Raw genomic sequence first — 20,192 nt, 5'->3', positions numbered from 1 at the left:
GGTTCCTTCCTTTGATAACTACCTGTTCATGACATTTGACCATTTATCTATTGGAATGGCTCTAACTCAATACATTTTAATCAATTCCTTACATACCTTGGAAATGATTCCTTTATCAGACAAACTTGCTGCAAAGATTTTTCCTATTTCCCTTTTCCTTTTTAACTACATTAAATGTTTATGCAAAAATTTTACATAATCTTGTCCATTTTATCTTGTGACCTTGTAAACACTTTAGTCATAACTTTCCCCTTATTTATAGAAAGGGAAAAAATTTGTTTTACAGATTTCTTGTTTTATGTAAATTTGCATTATGCAAATTTGACTTTATAAAGAATTCTGAAAGAAACCCCACACTCCAAAAAAACTTTATTGTGCTCTTTCTCTCTTCACTCCTGCTACTCAAGGGCCTCCTACCCCACAAAAACAAAAACAAAAAACCCCTCCAAGCGAAAGCAGAAGATGGCCACCTCCACTACTGCTGACTGGGGCTTGGCTTGAGACCTACAGTACTGAGACCTTTGCCCCATTCAGCCCACCAGCCCACGTGTATCATGTGTTTTTGCCCCCATGTCTTCCTCTTGCTCTTCTTCTCTGTTCCAGGCCACCACATGCTCTGGAATCCTGTGCCACCACAGGCGACCCTTTCTAGCTTTCCTTCCTCTCTCTCTTCCCCATGACCTTGGGCAAATTCACATTAAGTAAAAGTCACTTTACATAGAAGTCTACTGAATAGTGAATACTGAATAGTCCACTTCTGTAACCTGATTAACTGTAGTTTATGATTATGAACCTTTAATATATAGGTCACATATACATGTTTGGAGGTTTTCTTGGTAATTTCTGCCAAACTGCTATACTGTTGTGGTAATAATTTTGTCGAGTTCTTCTCCACTCAGTAATGGGGTAATTGTATTTATCAAGCACCATGCTGTGTTTGCTTCTTTTTGTTGTGTACCATTCTGTGCTATTCCATTGATCATTCTCTTCTTAAATCGGTGCCAAATAATTTTAATAATTACTGTCTTGTGGTACCTCTTTGAGATCTGATAGATCCCCTTTTCTTTCCCACTTTTTTCATCATTACTCTTTAAATTCTTAACCTTTTGTTCCTCCTTCTTAATGACTTTCAGTATTGTCTTCTAACTCTTTAAAAATCCTCTTTGGGAGTTTGGTATAGCCCTGAATAAGTTTATTGGTTTAGGAAGTATTGCCATTTTTACTGTATTGGTTCAATGTCCCCATGGACAATTTTCTTTAAGTCTGTATTTCTGCATCTTAACTGACAGCAAAAAATTTTAAAATTTAGTAATCAAAATTACCCATTTTAACATTTTTGATTTCTGCTACAATTGTGAAAGGCAGATAGGCTTTTGTGATATTTCATGAGCCACACTTTCCCTCTGTCCATAAGAATATTTATTTTTACTGCTTTGAGCTCACAGCAAAATTTCTAATTAAAAAATAGGAAGCTAGTTTCATGGTACACTACCTATTAAACTTGTATTAAGTTGCTCTAACAACAAACTAGCCACAAAGTTGCTATTTCCACATTAATTACATTCAATTTTATTAATGTTGGCTGTTACATTTAAAATCCACACCTACTCATGAAGACTCAAAATTATCAGGAATATGAAGTGCAAACTTAAGGGAAAAAAATTCTCCATTTGCTAAGTTGGGCATTTAAATTTCATTCAAATTTACATAAAAGAAGTATGGGGTGGGGGAGGTAAACACACACAAACTAAGCAGAAATAAGGTATTTGTCATTCAAATTACAAAGCTTTCCATTGTAGAGAAGAAAATTCACCAAATATATATAATACTGAGAATAAAATTACGAAGTAAAACAAAAATTCTAAATATAAACTAGCTCCTCTAATTAGCAAAAAATTCATGTTCACAGAAAACTATCATAACATATTTATAAAAATATTGTTAGATATAATATATAAGATATATTCTAATATTACTAAAATATTTAAAGATAAATATGTTAGGAGTTATAACTCTGGCTCATTTTGAAAAAAGTAAGTTATATTATTTCAATAAACTGGCAAAAATCAATACAATTAAGATTAAAAACCATTAAATATTTTCTAATTCTCACAGAAAATCTAGGATACTTAAAAAATAATTTGAAGAATTTTTTTCATTCCTTTTCTAAGTACAGTTAAAAAAATTCCCTGGTGATTTATGAAATATTCCCTGAGAAATAAAATCCTATTCAGGTACCTCTTCACTGTATGGAGGTGAACATGGGTTCTCAAATGCTATGCAAGTCTAGTACAAACCCTGGCAGATCTTTCCAAGATTAGAAGGCTTTTAGTACAGATGTGATGGACTGAATATCAACAAAGTACAACCAAATTCAGAGAGGCTCAGCAGCAGCAGCAGGTGGGCCACTAGACAACAAATTTTTTTAAAACCATAGTAATTCATGAAGAATGTCCACTAAGATGTGGAGTGTTCAGTTTTCATCAGAGAAAGGTATACCCACATGAAGTCACGAATCTTTGAAATACTAGACATATTTTTGTACCACTAATAGGAATGTAAACTCCTTGAGTGAAGAAACTGCTCTTCATTTTTTTGTTATGCCTTGAACATAATAACAGATGCTTAAAAAATGCCTGTTTAGTTGTTTTCCACAAAAACCTAAATTAGATTTTTGGTACTTTCAAACCAAAGTATGTCCTAATTTAGAATTAAAGGTGAACATCAATTTATTCCTTGAAAGTGTTTATGTTATTAGAATTTGAAACAGCCATCTATTGGTAGTAAAAGGACAGAGAAAAATAGATAAAATGTTGCAAAAAATGGATAGTCACAACTTTATTCATCAATTGCTTTCCATTTCTAGAAAAAAATACACACACAATACATACATACACATATATGTACACAGCCCAATACATAAACTTAGTTTTCAAATTATGCAACATAGTCATGCTAGCATTAATAGCATTAAGCAAAACAGTATGGACAAAAAACATGTAACAACTTCTCACTGAGGGAGAAAAACAAAGGCACTTCCAATAACTAATGGCAGGGCCAAAATAAACATTAAAGAAGTTTCACAAAGCTGATTCATAGAATTCTAAGACTTCTGTAATAGTTAAATGTTAAAGGCACTACATAATCTTTTTTTTCCTAACTCCTCTCTCTAATGAAGTCAACCAATTAAACTTGGCACAAAGGAGTTTTAATTATTGTAAAGTGCATCACTTGGCTAAATAAATACATTTTTGGAAAGAAAAAAGGCTATAATGCACTCAAACATCTCAGCTACACTGAAATAAAAATGCACTGCAATCTGGAACAACCTAGTTATTAACATGGCAGAAAGTATGGCTTTATCTTTTCATTATAAATCAGTTATCTTTAAGATAATCTAGAATACATTTTCAAAAAAGCATACCTTAATTAGCAAGAAGAGGTAGTATTTGAGGAAAAGGGCAAATGCGTATCTACACTTCAAGAATAAGAGATAAAGTGTTGAGTGAAATATAAACATGTAATACAGAATTATAGTAATAAGGGGTGTAAATAATACAATATCTGGATATCAATGAATTAGTTATTTTATCAACTTCTATTTTACTACTTCCCTCCTAAGAATTCTAAAGGGAAAATCGATCGTAACTATTTCAGGTATTTTTCATTTGGTTTTAACAAGTTTTTCTTTTTTTAATGCACTAATATGATTTCTTTTTAAAATTAAGGTACTTCAAAATCAATGTTTTAATTTAAATTGTTCTTATATTTTTATAATAAATCCCATGAACTTATTTTAACCAATTAAAAAGTATGTATGAGACAGAAATAAGTATGCGTCACACACGTAATAAATTGCCACTTGACTAATATTACTGGTGATTTTATATCTGCGTAATATATATACGTGTGTGTATATATATATAATATATATATATATTATATATATATATATATATATATATATCTTAAAGCATATTGGCAAAATATCATAATCATTTATGTACAATATTTCACACTATGGTTCTAGGTTAATATAATCCTAACTAGACCTTTTAAGTACATTAAATATAAAGTCTAGATAAAAGCAAATCAAAAGCAGCACTGAATATATTTCCTATGCCAATAAATTATGATTTTGTTTATGTAAACATTTCACATGTGCATCCTTTTTTTTTTAATAAATGCTTTATAGCTACTGTTCTATTAAAAAAAAAAAAACGGCTTTTGATAAAACATAATCCAGTCCAAACTGCTAAATCTCCAAAGATTATGGCAGCTGATGCTGATCTCTTACTCTTCTTCAGCAGCATAGGCCACTTCAGCTACCTCCACTTCAGTTACTGAATTTTCAGGTTCACAATCACTCCAGCCAACCTTGGGAATCTTATCAGACCTAGAACAACAGTAAAACTTATCTAATGAATGAACTCAATGTATGTTCTTATCATCTTTAAAAGTCTTATTGAAACTTTCAAATGAAATATATCTACCACATTTAAGAGTACAAAACTACAACATATACTCACTGCTGTGAAAGCAATTTTGTAAGCATACTGTTTTACAAAGAACCTGTAAAAATAACTCATGTAACAGTAAAACTAGTCATATCTGACTAGTTAGCATAAAGCACCTTCTTAGAGTGACTTTTTAATTATTGCCACCAAAATATGATTAACATTATAATACCTCAATGTATATCCTACATATATTACTTCATTTTAATCTCCCCAGAATTCTTTCGGAGCAGGATGGCTGACTGCTAATATAAAATTCACACATGGCACAGGCAAGTGTCCAGATTTACAAATTTAACAAAAGTCTGAGCCAGAATAAAAACCCAATTCTTAAATTCTAATCCAGTTATGTATGTCACATCAATGACAGGAAGCTTATGGCTTGTGGGTTGGATCTGGTCTGACAAAGACCTGTGGTTCTTAGTTTGTGCTCACCATGTGAAGGGTGGTATTATGTTAGACAGGACCTGCTCCTAAAGCTTCTACAGACTATATTGGCTGCCAACTGTTTACCTTCAATTTCATCAGTGTTCCTCATATTTTTTCAGACAATGGATCACTTAATTAAAACAGAAGACTATTAAGATTATCTAATCTACCTTTTTTCTTTTGCTTACAACTTCCTCCAGCATTTATTGTTCTTCATTGGTTCAGGTGTATCAGACTCTTCATGACCCCATTTGGGGTTTTCTTGGCAAAGATACTAGACGGCTTGACATTTCCTTCTCCAGCTTATTTTACAGATGAGGAAACTGAGGTACACAGGGTTAATTGACTTGCCCAGGGTTACACAGCTGGTAAGTGTCTAAGGCTAGATTTGAATTCAGGAAGATGAGTCTTCCTGACTCTAGGTCTGGCACTCTATTCACTGTAACGCTTACCTGCCCCTACCTCAAGTATTTACAACCATGAAAAAAACACAATTCACTAGAATTTTGGTCAAATCAGCATGATTTCTGATATCTGAACTTTATTCAATATCTTACATAAATTGTGAGAAATGATTATTTTTCTCTTATATTAATGATTAATTATTGAATCAGAATGAAGGTTTTTCCCCTTGACTACTTCCCCATCCAGAAATCAACCTGTTCTGGAAATCTTTCTCATAGATTTATCTAGGCCAAGATCTCATTAGACAGTAAAAGAAATTCTAAGTTTAGGCTAATGGATGGATTCCTGTTCATTGTGTTTTACTCAGACAAGTCTGGGAAAATGTTGATTCTCCCTTTGTCAGACAGGTGATATGAAAATTGCTAAGTCTCTTTGACCAAGATTTGGGTGATCCAAGTTGCATACCCCAAGACCCTCATTGTAATATAACTCAGTCTCTCATCAGTAACATTCATTTCCTGATTATTTGTTAACCAGTTTTGACTGCCACTCTCAAGAACACTTACTCTTCCAAAAGCGTATGAACTCTGAGCCCACCACCATGAGGGGTTTTTGGTTTAAGAGAGATGGCCAAATGGCAATGTTTTTATATTAATAAAATGATTAAATTACCCAAAAACTATGTCTCTCAAACTTTTTAAACATTACAGAACTATTTCCAAGACTGCTATTGAAGTACAGCTCTTCAGATATAGACTGTTCAAAAAGTCTTAGTGTAGTTTAAGCTATTAAAATTTAAGGTACTCATCATCCTAACGAATAATTACAATCTGAAAGCAGTTAGTATGTAAATGTATGGTTATCTGTTTGTAAATGAATTTTTTAAAGTACTGCTACTGTTTCTCAGTAGCTTACACAATTCCTGTCATCCTCAATTAATTTGCTTTAAAATTTAAAAAACAGGTACCGAGTCAAACCATTGCTTCTGTTCAAATTATCACAAATTCAATATTCATTGTACTTTTAAAGTTACTTAACAGAAGAAAAAAATCTATCCATTAAATATTAGATATAGAGTTCGAAGAAATATTAGAAATCCAGCCTGTTTACCTCATTTTAAAGAAAACTGGATTCAAGGAAAGAAACTTGACTCCATGATCATATAACCAGTGAGGAAAAATAGAAGAGTGAATTGGCTCGCCCAGTTGCAGAACGCTTGGGATTAATGACTTCTTCCACATGACCTTCCTGATGTCATTATCCATTTATTCTCCTGTCCCCTGATATCAACTGATAGCTTCTCCTATCTTAGGGCTAGCAAACTTCTACCTCCTGCTCCTCTGGAAAACTTGATTCAGAGTTGCCAGAAACTGAAGCAAAAATCTCTTTCTTGCCACCTGTCCTTTCACTCTCATTCTTATCCAGGTTAGCCCTACCAGTTCCCAGTCCCTTCCTCTATGGAAGTTTCCCACTTCCATTTTGCCCTCTGGAGCTTTCACTCTACTGATAACACATAACACCCCCTCAGCCTCAATCCAACTCTCCATAATCTTGTAGGCATAGAAACATGACTTTCTCTAGATGAAATTTCACTCTTGGCATCTCGATCTGGTGCTAATTGCTTCTTCTTTATATTCCTGACACACTGGACTGGGAGGAACAGGCTTACGCATTACTCTCCAGATATTTTTCAGATACTTCTGCTGTCGCAACGTAGCAATCTCACCTTTGAGATCCTCTCCACCCATCTATATCACTCTGTCCAAATCCTTGTTGCTGCCAAATGTTGGCTCTCATCTCTTTCTCCTTTCTTTTTTCAAGGAGATCAATAACTGACAGTCTTACTTTTCACCCCAAATACTGCCCTCACACTTGGAATTTCTACTGAAATTCCAAGTGTTTCCTTGTGTTCTAATATTAACATTAATATCCCTTTGAACACAATGGCTTCCCAGTTCATCAAACTCAATTCCCATGACCTATATTTCCACTCTACCTCAGTCAACCATAGGGATCATCAGAACTCAGACTTATTACTCTAGTGCAGGTAGGAAGATCAAATGAGATGTGTGTAAAATGCTTTGTGAATTTTAAAGTACTTTATCAGTGTCAGTTATTACTATTCCTGAATATTCATTCCTCTTTTCAGAAACATTTGCTTTGTATTTATTAGTAGAAGTTTCTTTCCCAAAACATTTATTAGTGTTTTCTAGGTTTCGTTTGGCAATAGTATCATTTATGTCCATAAGAACCACTGGGATATAAGTAGTAGTCATCTGGCTTGACAGGTATTGGCAGGTTCTCAGTCAAGTCTTATATTCATGCTCTAGGAAGACAGCAATTATCTGGTTATCATCAGGTCAACCAATCATCAGCTAACCCAGCATGCCTCTCAGCAGACTATCACTAACTACTACTACTTTTATCTCTTCCTCCTGATTCTTACTGGATGGATCTCTCACCTGATAGCCACCTGTAGATATAAGTTATTCCTGGACGACAAACAACTGCTGCTTCTGCAGGTCCAACCCCTATTTTTTGGGGAAGAGACTTATTTTTGCTACTTAATTCCAAATGCTTCTCCTCTATGATATACTTGTACCTTACAATCTCCTCATATAGATCAAGATACCTCTCTGCCTCTTCAGGTCCTTTTTGGAACACTCCTTGCTCCCTGTTGTCACTTCCAAGATCTCCTACCTCCACCACTCAGTAATTTCTTCTTTGAAGTTCATACAATCTACATCAATTACCTAGTCAAAATTTCGATAGCTGTTGTCTACAGACCTCTAAGTCACTCCCCTTCCTACCTCAATGAGTTCAGTACATGGCTCACAATTTTTCTCTCCTCCTTAACTCCTGCTCTCATACCAGGGGACTTCAATAGACATACTGATTCTCCCTCAAACACCATTACCACTCAGTTCCTCAATCTATTCACTTCCAAGATCTATTTCTCTACCCCACCTTAGCACTGCACCCCTCCTCCCCCATGGTCATATACTTGATACTGCCATCACCCAAAATATTCCATCCTTCACGTTTAAGAATTATGAAGTCACCTTACCTGATCATAATCTAGTGGCTTTCCATCTCTCCCTCTGTCTTTCCTTACCAAAGTCTAACCTTCACTCACACCATGACCCCTAATCCCTTGACCCCTCAGGTATCTATCAGGCCACTGACCCTACACTAATCACACTATTCTTTTTCTCCATAGTGACTCCTTGGCTAACCAGTTCAATTTTGTACCATCCTCTTCTTTCGAGGCCAAAAAAAGGACTCAAAAAGGGCTCTTGTGGCTCTCTTATATCACTGATTTGAACCTGGCCAAGTTTCAGCCTTGGATTATTCCTATGATCTGTTCCCTTTGCTCCTACACATGTGCTGCTGAACGAAACATGTGCTGATTGGGTCCACTACACATTTGTTAAACAACTCCAACTATTCCCTCACTGCTCCTAAGTGATTCTTCTAAATCTTCCTCGTCAACTCATTATCCCACTCTCCATAGCAGTTCTTCTAGACGTTTTCATTCCTCCTCAAACCTCCTATGGCTCCCTCTCCCCCAACTCTCTCAGCTGAGAACCTGGCCTCATATTTTACTGAAAAAATTGAGACCATTTACCCTGAGTTCTCCTTCTCCCTTTTTCATTTCTTTTCACTCAGGTGTCTTCTTCCACTATCTCTTTCTTCATCCCTCTCTCACATAAAGAGGTGGCCTTACTCCTTACCAAGGCTAACTCCTTTACCTGCAGAAGCAATCCCATTCCATATCCCATTTCCTCTGTCATCCCCATTCTATCACTTCAATCTCTCCCTACCAACTGCTTCCTTACTACTTAAATATGCTCCTGCCTTCCCCACCCCATCCTCAAAAAACCCATCAGTGCTAACTATTTATTTCTTTTGCCTTCTGTGGCTAAATTCTTGAGGTGTCTACAATAGGTGCCTCTATGTTTTCTCTCTCGTTTTTCTTAACCGCTTACAATCCAGCTTCCAATTTCATCAATGCACTGAAACTGCTCTCTTTAAAAGTTACTGATGATCTCTTAATTGCCAAATCTAATGGCCTTTTCTCAATCCTCATTCTTGACCTCTCTGCAGTCTGTTGATCATTCTCTCCTTGATATTCCTTTTCTCTAGGTTTTCTACTATGATTTCTCTACTGGTTCTTCTTCTATCTCCTTTGTTGCTTCCTATTCAGGTCATGTCCCCTAACTGTAGATGTCCCACATTGCTGTCCTAGATCCTCTTCTCTTCTTCTCTATACCACTTCACTTGGTGATCTCATCAGCTCCTATGGACTTAATTATCATCTCTATGAGGATGATTCTCAAATCAACCTGTTCTGTCCCAATTTCTCTGTTGTCCAGTTTCAAATTTCCAACTGCCTTTTAGACATCTTGAACTAGATGCCCAACAGAGAGCTTAAACTCAACACATCCAAAAATTAACTCACCAATGTTCTCCTTAAACTTCCCTATTACTGTTGAGGGCAACTCCATTGTCCCAGTCCCCCAGGATCACAACCAAGATGTCATCCTAGACTGCTCGCTATCTCTGAACCCCCCACATCCAATCTGTTGCCAAGGCCTACTGTATTTGCCTTTGCAACATCTCTTGAATATATATTCCTCTCTCTTCTGACACTATCACCATCACCATCCTCATTCAGGCCCTCATCAACCCATACTTTGATCACTGAGATAACCTTCTGGTGAGTCTGTCTACTTCGAGTCTTTGTCCACTCCAATCCATCCTCCATTCAAAGTGATTTTTTTGAAGTGCAGGTCTGATCATGTCACCTCTGCCTAACTCAATAAACTCAAGTAGCTCCCTAGCACCTCCAGGATCAAATACAAAATCTTCTTTTTGGCATGAGTGCCCTTTATAACCTAGAATTCCAGTTTTCTTAAAACTTATTCCCCACTGGGCTTTTCGATCCCAGTAACAATGAAAAAGTTACTCCATTTCTTAGCTCTGGTCATTTTCTCTGGCTGTTCCTCATACCTGGAATACTCTCCCTTCTCATCTCTGCCTACTGACTTCCCTGGCTTCCTGCAAGTCCCAAATAAAATGTCATCTTTTACAAAAGCATTTTCCAAAACCTTCTTAATTTCAGTTTTCCCTTTCTCAATTCTTTTCTACTTATCCTATGCAGAGCTTATTTCTATATATTTGTTTGTTGTCTCCCCCACTGAACTGAATTCCTTGAGGGCAAGAACTGTCTTTTGCTTCTTTTTTTGTATACCCAGTGCTTAGCACAGTGCCTGGCACATACTGGGCACTTAATAAACGCTTACTAATCGTTTGACCACCCTCCTCCCCTCAAAGCCCTTTTCTTTTTAAAGGAAACAATTAATTTTCCTTGTCAATCTCAGGAGAGAGCCCCTTTACTTCTTCTACTAGGATGGAGATCAACTTGCACTTCGACGATAGCAGTCATGTGGCCATGGCATAAAGGCCACATAACACACAAACACTATGCAGATCACTTCAATGTCCCATCTGCCATAGAGCCTCAGTCATTTTGCTGTTCTTATTGGAAAACTCCTACAAAATGGAGAATTCTTCTAAAATGTTCAGCTTGGAATTGCCTTTCTTTAATAATTCAAATTAGTAAGGCCAGGTTATATTATGTAGAACATACCTGTTTTCTTCACCCAAGGTATCTTGATCTGCTTCAATTGCAGAAGATTCTATCTTTCTGATACATTCACCTTCTCCTGAAATTCTAAGTGTTTCTTCAGGTTCTAAAGACAATAACCTAATGGAATAAGTTAGCAATAAAACCCAGTTTATTTCTATCAATATTTAAAATGAATTTATAGTTTCAGTTGCAAAACACAAAATAATAGTCTTCAGCAATAGTTGTCTAAAGGTTTGCAAAACAGGAACATTACTCTATGAAAGTAGGCCCTTTTATGTTTAAAATGACATTGCATATTTTTCACACTCAAGTTTTTTTTTCTTGTTAAGAACAAGAGTCATTTTCTGAGTGTGTGTATTTGAAAAACTTAATTTGGAATTGAAACTTTTTAAAATAAATTATAGCACTTACTCATTTTTTAAAATTACTATTTTTCAAAAGACAACAGCATAGTATTAGTAAATAAGCCATATCTTTTCCTCTTAGGGTTTCCATAAACATCAAGGTTGTGTTTTTCCCAGAACTGTAGAATGAACCACTTCAATTTTTTCAATATCATGAGGCACAGTTGCATAAAGCTAAAAAGATAATTTAAAAAACTGTATGTATGTGTGTGGGTGGGATGTTTATATTTTTTCTAGGGTTCCTAAAAATTAAACTGTGGCAATTAACCTTGGGGAAGATTAACCTTGGGGAAGATTTTTTTTTTCTCTTTAACTGTTTTATTTTGGTTTTAAAATTAAGGGAGATCTTCTAGGGAGAATCATTCACATCTGTCCCTTTACCTTGAATAGGTATGACATTACACGATTACAGAAATTTATGGGTTATTAAATCATGATTAGCATATCAAGAAAAACTATAAGAATTTGAGGATTTTTTTCCTTTTCTGAGGGCTCTGAAAAGAGAAGAACAGTAGGTAGTGACAGTGATGCTAAAAAAAAAAAAAAAGAAAAGCATCTCAATGAAACTACAAAATACACAGAAGAAAGTAGAAGGAAGGAGCCAATGGCAAATTAGGAGGTTTAATCATTAGCTTGCAGAATTTAACACACACTTAAAACCAAATGAACATAACAGAAGCTCACAGTTTCATATAAAATCCATGTTTGCTGATTTTTGTCAAGTTCATAATAAAAGGAATATTTTTAAAGAGTTAAGAGAAATTAATATGGGGCTAGGGATAGAAGAAACTGCACTCAAAATTCCATGGTATCTCCCAAAACACATCCCAAGAACCTTTTTAGTATGTAAAGAAAATTAAACATTTTAAAAACTCTATATCATGTTCCAATAAATAAACAACAATGGGGATACGAAGCCTGGCAAATTTATTCCAACTATGACTTTCAGAATTGGAGACATTTTGCAAGTGTTTTTTTGTTTTCAAATTACACACAAATAATTATTCATTACAAAGAGAGAAATTTATTAAGAATATTAGAAATGCTATTCAATAATGCATGACACTATAACATACCTAATTCTGTTCTCTATAGTGTCTATATGAAGTTGTTTCTCATTCAACAATTTCTTCAGTGATTCCACCTCTTTTTGTCGTTCAAGTAGTTCTTTTTGTAATCGATAGTTTGTTTCTTCTAGAGTTTCACAGAAAGCCTTGAACAAAAAGGTTGGGAATGGATATAAATTTTTTTACGAAATACTCCTCTAACCAGATACAAAAATGAGACGTACCAGTAATGTGGATAATTTAACAAAAGTAGACGATCCAGGCTCATTCAGTTTTTGGACTGACCAAAAAAAACAAAGGGACTTATATAGGGGGAGATCAACAGGGTCTCCTCTCTTTCACGATAAATGGAATCTGGTATAGGTAGATACATTATATGCTATATTCTAGATACTGGCCATATCTGAAACACCATAGTTTATAGTATCTCCAAAATAAGATTTCTTTCCTTGAAATAAAAAAGACTGCAATATGTTTTCCCGAAATATTATATGCAATTTGTAAAGTAATCTTGTGGTAACTTGGTTTTTAACTAGGAACACAACCCACCACAAACTGAGATTCTACCCAAATATCATACTTAAATCTTTCAAATAACAGCTATAAAATATTTCTAAAAATGTACCATTTTCCATAAAATCATACTAAGGCAGAATATATGTAAATTATTTCCTTTTATTTCACTCTTCCTTACTGTTAATTGTTAATTTGTTTTGAATATTCAAAAGGTCCAATAAAAAAAAAAGTTCTGCTAAAACAACCTGAGTAAAATTCATAAATCTATCACCACAGTAACATTTTCTTTTAAACTGCTACCAATCCAATCCAACAAACTTTTAAATGATTATTTTGTATGTGAGATATTAGACAATGATGGTATAAACCCAAGACAAAAGTCATCCCTTGCTCTTTAATAAAGCTTACACTCTACACATCCTTTGTGTATCATGTGGGATCCTAAAAACCAGGATTTCTCGGCAATACAAAATTTTTCTATCCTGAAGTTCATCAGGGTAGAGTGGTTTTGTAGAAAGGATAACAGAAATTGTTTATGTCCACATATTACTTAATGCTGGGAATAAAACTAATGATGTACATTATTGAGTTTCCTTTGTTATCTTTCCAGTAAAATCCATCCCTCTTGTAAACTTCTGTATTTCTCTCAAGGTTGCCATCACTCTTCTAGTCATCCAGGTTTGAAATTTTCAAGTCATCGTAGATTATTAAGTCTGTCTCTCCTCATGTTTACTATCACAGTCTAGGCTTTATCACCTTATAATTGCCTCCTATTTTTATTTCCCTGGTATTTTTTCCTTTCTCCAATCCATTCTCTATATTGCTGCCAAAGAGATTTTCCTAAATCACAAATATGACGATGTCACTTCCCAAACTCCAGTGGCTTCAGGTTACCTTAAACATTATAAATACAAACTCCTTTGGCAACTGAGCTCCAACTTACTTACCCTTATAGTTTGGTTATATGTTATTTCTCTTCACACATTCTATAGTTCATATAAGCTGTCCAGCTCACTATCCTTCATACACGTAATTTAATCTCCTATTTCTACGCTTTTCCAGGCTGCCCTCCTCCTTTTAATCACTCCTTTCCCCTCCCCACCCAACTTGTATTTCTCAGAATTCTGAGTTTCCTTCAGTGCTCATATCAAGGGCTGCTTTCCACCGGGTCTTGATCCTTCCAGTTGCTAATATATCCTTCCATTATTTTGCATTTATTATACCCCTTCCACCCTTGTCCCACACCAATGCCCTTCCACCCTTTCCCCTATAGGAAAGGGCAGGGACTATTTGTACTTGTATCCCCAGCAACTCACATATCATCTGGCATATAGTAGTTATTTAATATATGCTTACTGATTTCCAGAGGCAAAAAAATATCACTGTGACATGGTACAACTTTTAGGAATGGCAGTTTCATTATGGTGGGTTTAGAGGTAAGAGAATCTTAGGGGAACTTATGGAAACAGAAAAATATATACCCCAGGCAAATTTCCTTTCAGTGATTCTTTCCTAATGGATTTGGCTATGTGGAAATGATCTATGTATACAAATAATATTAATCATATACTCGACTATCCTAATGAAGAGAAACTAGATTATAAATAATCTATTTTCCTGCAAATCAGTAGAGGACACTGCTCCATTAGTGGAGGGATACAAACTGACATAAAGCCTCATGCTCATTACTTTTTATTTGGACTACCCTACTTCTACAATTTAGATTGCTATAGGAATCCACCATCATTGCTTCCCATTTAGGTAGTCATGGAAGCTGAGTCACTAGGCTTTAGAAACTAGAACAATCCTGAAACTACTGAATATTCTGCAATGTGAAAAAACACAACATAGCTTCTTGGAAATTGATATTATTAACTAAGAACAGAAGTAAAATTGACCACAATGGAAAATATAAGTAATTATATCTAATAATCTTAGATATGACTGATACCCAATTACATATTATGGAAAGTTGGTGACTAATATTTAACTGAATATAGAGAAGAAAAAGAAATGTGATTTAAATGATAAGAGTGGTCACTTGAAAGAGAAGAAATTTACTCTTGGCTCTAATCTTACCATTATGGTGACTCTGACAATTTATTTTGCATTTTGATACAGGACTAGGTTAAATGAAGACATAGAACAAAGACTCTGTGTGTGTGTGTGTGCGCGTGTGTGTGTGTGTGTGTGTGTGTGTGTGTGTGTGTGTACGTATGCATACACACAGCAGCTAGGTGGCATAGTGGATAAAGCACAGGACTTAACAGTCAGAAAGACATGAGTTCAAATCCTACCTTAGATACTTAAGTCACTTAATCTCTCTGTGCCTCAATTTCTTCATATGTAAAATAGGGATAATAGCATTTACCTCAGAGAGCTCAAATGAGGTAAAATGTACAACACTATGTAAATGCTAGTTATTATACACACATATCTTATGATGGTATTTTTAAAAGTATTTTGGAGAGTACCACATAAAAACATATTTTTTTACTTTTGTCTCAAACTTTATATGCTGTAAAAATTAGTTATTTACACATTTCTAGCGAATATGATTATAGTGCTACATATACCATATTTACTGACGTCTCTGAAAGTTAAAGGATGTCTTAAACCTAACATTAGGTAGGCATGACCTATTTTTTGGTACCAAAGATTTTTATTAATTTCAATGGGAATTAGCAGAACAAAATCAATTGTAGAGAAATAGTTACCTAATAGAGGGATACTATTCTCTCTATTTATTATTCCCAACCCCCCAAGGCCATATTTAATATAAACAAAATCTGTGAACTTAGGAAGCATCTTTTAGCTAAACTAATACCTATAATACTCTCATGCAAATAGATAGAAAATTGCTTATACAGCCAAGACCAATCACTTTTTAATACAACTTGAGTTACAAAAACTTGCAAAACTCAGCTTCTTAAATTTAATGTCTTTCCACAAAATTAAATAAACTGGCAAGATAAAACCTCATTAATTTGTATTCTGCTAATTTGAAATTTGATTTGTTCTGGGCTGAAGTTAATCTTTGTATTTTCTATAAAGACTACTAGCTGTTATAAAGAACAAGCTCCCTAAACAGCTTCAGAAGAAACAGAAGCCTTTAACATAATACTATATTAAGTTATTGTTCATTATAAAAGACTAATTTTATTCATGTACACAAACAAAGCTACTTGGAGTTTATCAAAAGTTAGTTTCAATTATCCTATAGTTAACTTTAACGCAATTTTGTGTTTTTTTTTTAAAAGTCACATAACTGACATAGAGAAATGATATTTGGGATGTTTTTCTCAATGGGAGATGACATCCAAGCAGCTTAATGCTTTTTAACAAATACCTTGATAACTTGATTGCAGAAATACAGAACCAGCTACTAGGCATGATTTGATCAAGTGAAGGTTTTTAAAGGATGGCAGAAACACGGATATATTTGTATAGCGGAGAAGTGGCCAGTAGACAAAGGAGATACTGAAGACTGGGGAGGGAGGGATGATCATGACAGCAATTTGCTGGAGAAGATGGGAAAGAATGGGTCAAAGGGCATGCTGAGGAGTTTGCCTTGGCAAAGAGAATGGCCACCTCTGTGTGTGAGATGGGTAAAAAAAGAGATGATGGTGGCACACATCTGAGTGATGTGACATGAGGAAAAGGGAAGTGTTGAGGGCTGATCTTAAGAGTCTGATAAGGGTTTAAGATCCAAGGCAGAGTTTGACCTCTGCCCAGGCTTTTACCCGAAAGGGCTCAATGATTAAGAGGTACGGCTCTCCAATCCCTTCCTGATTAGGAGGCTCCTGAGACACTCCTCACTCTTTGAACCTTAGATTTACACATTCACTCCTCTATGCAGGTGGTGCCAAGGCGCCTGGGGAAACCTTGGAATTTACAACCCAATCTAGGAACCCTGATAACAAGGAAATTTATGTTGTCACGTCCTCAGCAGATGTTCTGGGGAGTATCTCACGGGGAGGTCTCTTTGAAGTTAGGCTAGATTTTCTCTATATATCCTGTACCCTCAGATGAATAAACTGAGTCAGTTCTGCTGCTCCGCCTGGCCCATGTCTCAAGTTTATTTCACGCCTCTCTGTTTGGTGTACAATCTGGTTGAGTGAAACAGGGAAGAAGGTAGTCTCAGTAAATGGTGTTGGTATTGGCCAGAGAAGATTGTTTCTTTTTTAGAGACACTGGAGTAAAAGAGGAGAGAGAAAAGGGAATATGTCAAGGGGTTCTGAAATGTAGAGAAGGGGAAAAGAAGGACTCTGAAATGTAGAGAAGGGGAAAAGAGGGACCTTATGGACAATGATCTCAATTTTTTAAGTATGAGACAAGATCCTCAGCTGAGAGAATAGGGTAAGGGAGTGGTGTGGGAACCCTGGAGAGGAATTTTGAGCAGACAGACATCATGGGGAGTGCACTGGAGAATCAATTCATCAATACTTATGTTGATGGTCTGAATGACAATTCCCACCTCTATGTCTCTAGCTTTAGTTTTCCCCTTTAGCTAACAGATGATAAAAGAATGAGAAAAGGATTCTTAAATCTAGTACAACATAGAGCAGAAGAAACATCTCTAAAAATTTAAAATAGAAAATTTTAAATCCTAAGATGTACTTTAGGATTTGGAAAATATAATATATGCTGGTATAAATACATACTAACACAATGACAAGTATACATAGTGGTCACTCAAATCCTTTTGAATGGTAAATTGATTTTTAAAAATAGTATGCTTCTCCCTCCAGTGTGAAATCTTAAAAGTGCTTAATTAACAGTTTCTCCATGTACGACCCTCCCCCGCTTCTTGAAGTTCATATATAGTCCTCTAAAGTAGTTCTTAACTTTTGTACCATGGACCTCATGGACTCATTTGGCAGACTGTTGAAGCCTATGGACCCTTTCTCAAAATAATATTTTTAAATACGTAAAAAAAAAAACCATGGCATTTAAAAAGAAACCAATTATACTGAAATGCAGTCACAAAATTTTTTTTAAAAAGTTCATGGACTCAACGTAAGGAATCCTGGATACAGGACCCTTCTTACCTTTTTCTTTATAGAATTTGATAACTTATAATTATACAAAATATATCAAAAACAAATAATTTACAATATTGGCTCAATCCCTTATAGTTGTTACTCATTAAGGATATGCCTAGATTCACAAACTTAAGTAATAGTTTTACTGTAATATAAGAAAACTTATAATTTAATGGGAACCAAAAAACAAAAACAAACCCTGTTATGGGCCAAGACACTGGCAGAAGTAGATGGGCTAAGTGAAGTGAACATCCCCACACTCCCACGATCTCAGTGGAGAATGCTGGAAGCTAGGAAATTTTGGTTACAGACCTAAGGCAACTGGGGTTAACTTTATTTCTGGATGGGATGGCCTGAGACTAGGCTAAGTTTGGACAGGAGGAATATGAAGGCAGTTAATTCCTCCTCCTTTTTTTGGTGGGGGGAGGGGGCTAGGCAATGGGGTTAAGTGACTTGTTTAGGGTCACACAGCTAGTTAAGTATCAAGTGTCTGCGGCTGGATTTAATCTCAGGTCTTCCTGACTCCAGGGCTGGTGCTCTATCTGCTCTGTCACCTCGATTCCCCAATTCTTGACACTTACCAGGGAGTGAGAGGCTCCGGGAACCTCTTTGCCACCATCTTTTATTTGTTTTTGTCTTCCTGAGCTTTTTTGTAGCTACCTGGAGAGCTGCCTTTACCTATGGGCACTGGAACAGGTTTTTGTAAAAGGGCTGTTTCTTAGACTCTAAGGCTCCAAGTGACCCACTGGACCTCATGTGGAATAGCAACCTGGGACTTCCACCAATTAAGCATAGTCCATTTCAAACACGTAAAACATTGAGAAAAGAGTTGCATTTATAATTAGTTGAGTGACCATTTAGATATGCCACTTATCCAGATACTCTATTATTACTATATCTGCTGAGAATTTAGCTATTGTTTAAAGATATGTGTCACTGAGACAGATGTCAATTAAAGTAACTTGAGTCAGACTAGAGACAAGCTGAACTTATGAGATATGCCACCATCAACTTCCCTAAAATTAGGGTTTATTGCTATAATAAATGTTCCATTATTTTGGCTATACAGGTGAAGGAAAATTCAGCATATAAAAAAGGATTTTAAGTACAATTCTGACATTTTTTATGCGGTATTAATTTTCATCTTTTGTAAGACCCAATCTGAACTATGGTGCCTAGAGTGTATTAACTCCCAGGGCAGTCTCCCTTCTTTTCTCAAAGACTTCAGTACCTGGCTCACCTTATCTTCCTCTTCTCCAAACTTCTCACCTTCTACTAGGAGACTAATATTCACAGACAGTCCTTCAAACTCCCAATTCCTCAGCCTCCTTAAATCCAATTACCTATACACCATTCTACTTCAGTCACACAAATATGGTCAAACACTCAATTTTACCATTACTGACAAGTGTTCCACTTCCCTAATTAGAAATTTACACTGCTTTATCTGAACACAATTTCACATCATTCCACCTCTCCCTATGTCTCACTTCTTCTAAACCTATTCTTTGCTCTCATTGAAAAATCAAATCCTTCTCCCCAGTACTTTCTCAGGCTATTACCCTCATTCTGAATCCTTTTTTTACCTCTCCAACCTCAACCCAATTTAATGCTACCCCACCCTCTTACCTCTTAATCCTTGACCCCATGTCCTATCACTGCTCATCTTACTAAACTTCAGCCCTTGATTATTCCAATCACCTGATTCCTCTATTCCTAAGCACAATCTGAACACAACTGGAAGTCTCATAACTGTGCTGATGAGGTTCTTTACAAAATTAAGTTACCCAACTTCAACTCTACCCTCACTGAATCAAGGTAGTCTTTTCATTGGTACCTAATCCCTAACTGATACCCTATCTCACTCCCCTCAAAAGCTATTCCAAACCTTTTCTTCCCTCCTTAAATCTCCCATACCTCCCTGTCCACTCACCCCTCAGTTGAGGACCTTGCCACCTATCTTACTGAAAAAAAAAAACTGAGGCCATTTGCTGTGAACTCCTCTTTTCCCATTCTCTTTATTTCCATAGCCCTTGATATCATTCCTTACTCTTCCTTTCTTTCCACTTAGCCTGACAGTCTCCAAGGCAAGATCAACTCCCTCTACAATGCAATTGGACTCTGTGCCTTTTTATTTTCTCCAACAGATTTCATCC

At 35.7% G+C, this 20,192-nt stretch overlaps 1 protein-coding gene across 2 annotated transcripts in view; it reads right to left on the bottom strand.

Annotated features, from left to right (window-relative positions):
- Positions 1 to 3,946: 3,946 nt before the first annotated feature.
- Positions 3,947 to 20,192, bottom strand: part of SNX16 (sorting nexin 16) — a 36,190-nt gene continuing 19,944 nt past the window's right edge. For both annotated transcript variants that reach the window (XM_020995746.2, XM_020995747.2), the window contains exons 6-8: positions 12,485 to 12,621; positions 11,005 to 11,121; positions 3,947 to 4,396 (exon numbers count right to left, since the gene is read on the bottom strand). In XM_020995746.2, the coding sequence (XP_020851405.1) occupies positions 4,294 to 4,396; positions 11,005 to 11,121; positions 12,485 to 12,621 (357 nt within the window). In that variant the 3' untranslated portion in view covers positions 3,947 to 4,293. The remainder of the gene's footprint in view (positions 4,397 to 11,004; positions 11,122 to 12,484; positions 12,622 to 20,192) is intronic.

Source organism: Phascolarctos cinereus, unplaced genomic scaffold, assembly GCF_003287225.1.
Source record: "Phascolarctos cinereus isolate Bilbo 61053 unplaced genomic scaffold, phaCin_HiC Scaffold_4;HRSCAF=312, whole genome shotgun sequence".
Lineage (NCBI taxonomy): Eukaryota > Metazoa > Chordata > Mammalia > Diprotodontia > Phascolarctidae > Phascolarctos > Phascolarctos cinereus.
The sequence above is the reverse complement of the archived record's forward strand: the minus strand, read 5'-3'. Positions and strand labels throughout refer to the sequence as shown.